Consider the following 2525-nt stretch of genomic DNA (forward strand, 5'->3'; position numbering starts at 1 on the left):
TAAGGCGGAAAGGTTCATTGCAAGGAGGATCATGGCAGATTTTGGCAGTATGGCAGATTTTGACAGTGCAGTTTGACAATGCAGTTGACAGTTTGACAACACAGTTTGACAGTTTTTCTGATTTGCAGACTGAATTTGCTTTGCAGCCAGAAGGTAACTTTTTATGGTAATTTTTTCAAGGAGAAATCATAATATTATCAATTTAAAATATTTCAATCAATTTTAAGCAACCAATTAAATGAACTTTGTGGATCCCGGTACAACATCCGTGGGTCTCCGTTTAGCAAATTTAATGGGTCTCGGATTGGTGTGGTGCATCTTTCTCTTGAGGGCTGAATATGATTGTTGTATTTTAATGACGTGATCATAATGGGAGGTAAAAAGAAGAAGAAGAAGAAGTGCAAGATTTGCATGAGTCGAAAGCATGAGGTAGAGGATTGTCCATGTGCAATTGATGAGTGCTCAAATAAAGATGCATGTAGGAAATGGTGTATGGTTGACCTGTGCACAAAGTTTCATAAAATCATCCATAAAGTGCATAAAGCATCATCTTGGGAGGAAATGGAGACTGCATTTGAAAGGTTGGCGGATTTTGAGGATGACTTAGAGAATGCATATGAATGGTTAGCTGATCACAAAGGAGATAGGCAAAGGTCATGTTCAAGTAGGAAAAGCATTGGGAAGTTACAAAAAGCATGTGAGAAGTTGAGAGATGCATATGAGGATGAGTTTGAAGGGGAGTCAAGTGATGATGATGATGTTTGGGTTGGCATGGAGTTTGAAAGCCATCAAGTGGGGATACCAAAGATGGAGGAGAAGGAGGTGCAAAAGGAGGTTGGCCAAGAGAGCCTAGAAGAACCCCTAGATACCCCTAACCTACCACTAGAGTATGCTCATGGAGTGGAAGAGGAAGATTCATTGCTCAACATTAGGTTACATATGTCACTTGCATCTGAGGAATGTTGTGAGGAGAAGCAGATCATACATAGCAATGATGTTGTTCATGTCATTCAAAGCGCAATTGAAGAGGCGGATACCAAGATGAACGAAGAGGAGGATGTGATTCAGTTGTTTTTAGGTTCCATGGATGATGTGTGTGGAATTATAGATAAAGAATCAACTCAGGAGGAATTCCCTGAAATCAGATTTGCTGAAGAGGAATTTTTGGCAAATATGTCAGTTCAAGAAGAATTTCCACCACAAAGATCCGCACAGAAGGATTTGCAGCCAAAAGATATGCAGAATTGATATTTGAACCCTATAAACAGATTTTGCAATCAAAAAACCAGTGGGAGGAATTTCCAGCTAGCAGGTGTATTTCAGAGGAATATGGCAAAACAAGAGCAAAATCCGTTCTTGTACATCAAAGCATGGTTGTTGCAGATAATTGTTATGGTCACATTTCAATTTCAGGTGCTGCAGGAATACCAGAGGAGTTTCCAGATGCTAATTTTGATAGTTGGCGGATTCAAGCGGATTTTTAGACTGATATAAGTGATATTGTGGATGATCAGGGAAATCAGAATTTTGACTCTGAATGTTTTGAAGGACATATTTTGATGTCACAGGTTGATATTCAGCAAGGAGATGTTTCAGTTGCAAAGAATTTGACCAAGTGGATTGATTTTTGGTCTGAATCAAATACAGGTCTTATGGATCAAATTGAGCAGGAGGATTGTCAAGAGCAAGTCATTGAAGAGTATAAAGCATGTTTGACAAGTTTGGAGGATCAGCATATGATGTTTGACATGCAGGATGATGCAATTTTAAGCTTAAGTTTGATGGATGTGCATTCTAAAATGGATGTGGAAAAAGTTGTTCTCAATTCAAATATATTTTTGTTGAATGATGTGTGCTTTCAAGTTGATGACAGATTGGAGGTGAATTTGTGCAAAATGGGTTGTCAGATGTGGATGACAAATTCTAAAATACAGATGATGGCAGATTGTCAAAATTCAGATATTCATGTGTTGCAGATTTTGAAGTTGCTGATTGGTCAAAGAAGAATGCATTATAGGATGCATAGTGATCAGTTTTTATGGTTTGTGGATCAGATCACATCTAAACAGGTTCAGAGGATTCCAGAGGATTATATGCGGATTATTTTCCTGATTTTTATGAAATTTTTAGATTTCAGAGCAAACTTGGTTTGTATACATCTCAGTAGGTTTCTTGCATATTGGTGTCACATTTTCATAGCACATGGCCAAATAAACCTACACAAGTTGATTGAGACTGATTTTGATCGCTGGAGGATTCAAACGGAATGTCAAACTCTTATGAGGGAAGTTGCAAAAGTTGTCAAGGGTCAAAGTTTTGGTTTTGAAGTATCTGAATCTCTGATGTTGATGAGAAATGTTCAGTCTAACTTTCAAAGACAATAAGGCTAGAAACATTAGGAAAGTGAGAGTAAAAATATTAGCTCCAAAAATCCTAAAAGAAATAATAAGACAACAATAGTTCTATTAAGAGATAAGTATCTCCAAAAATAGAAATTCAAATCTAGGTGATAGGAGGTCATTTTA

General features: G+C 37.4%; 1 protein-coding gene across 1 annotated transcript; it reads left to right on the top strand.

Moving 5' to 3' along the window:
- The first annotated feature begins 561 nt into the window (after positions 1–561).
- On the top strand, positions 562–1248 carry LOC147637721 (uncharacterized). Its single transcript, XM_086799021.1, has one exon. It carries the CDS (start codon positions 562–564, stop codon positions 1246–1248), a length of 687 nt encoding a protein of 228 aa, XP_086655147.1.
- The last annotated feature ends 1277 nt before the right edge of the window (positions 1249–2525 follow it).

The sequence above is a fragment of the Cibotium barometz genome, chromosome 6 (genome assembly GCF_041138505.1).
Source record: "Cibotium barometz isolate CiBa-2024 chromosome 6, ASM4113850v1, whole genome shotgun sequence".
NCBI lineage: Eukaryota > Viridiplantae > Streptophyta > Polypodiopsida > Cyatheales > Cibotiaceae > Cibotium > Cibotium barometz.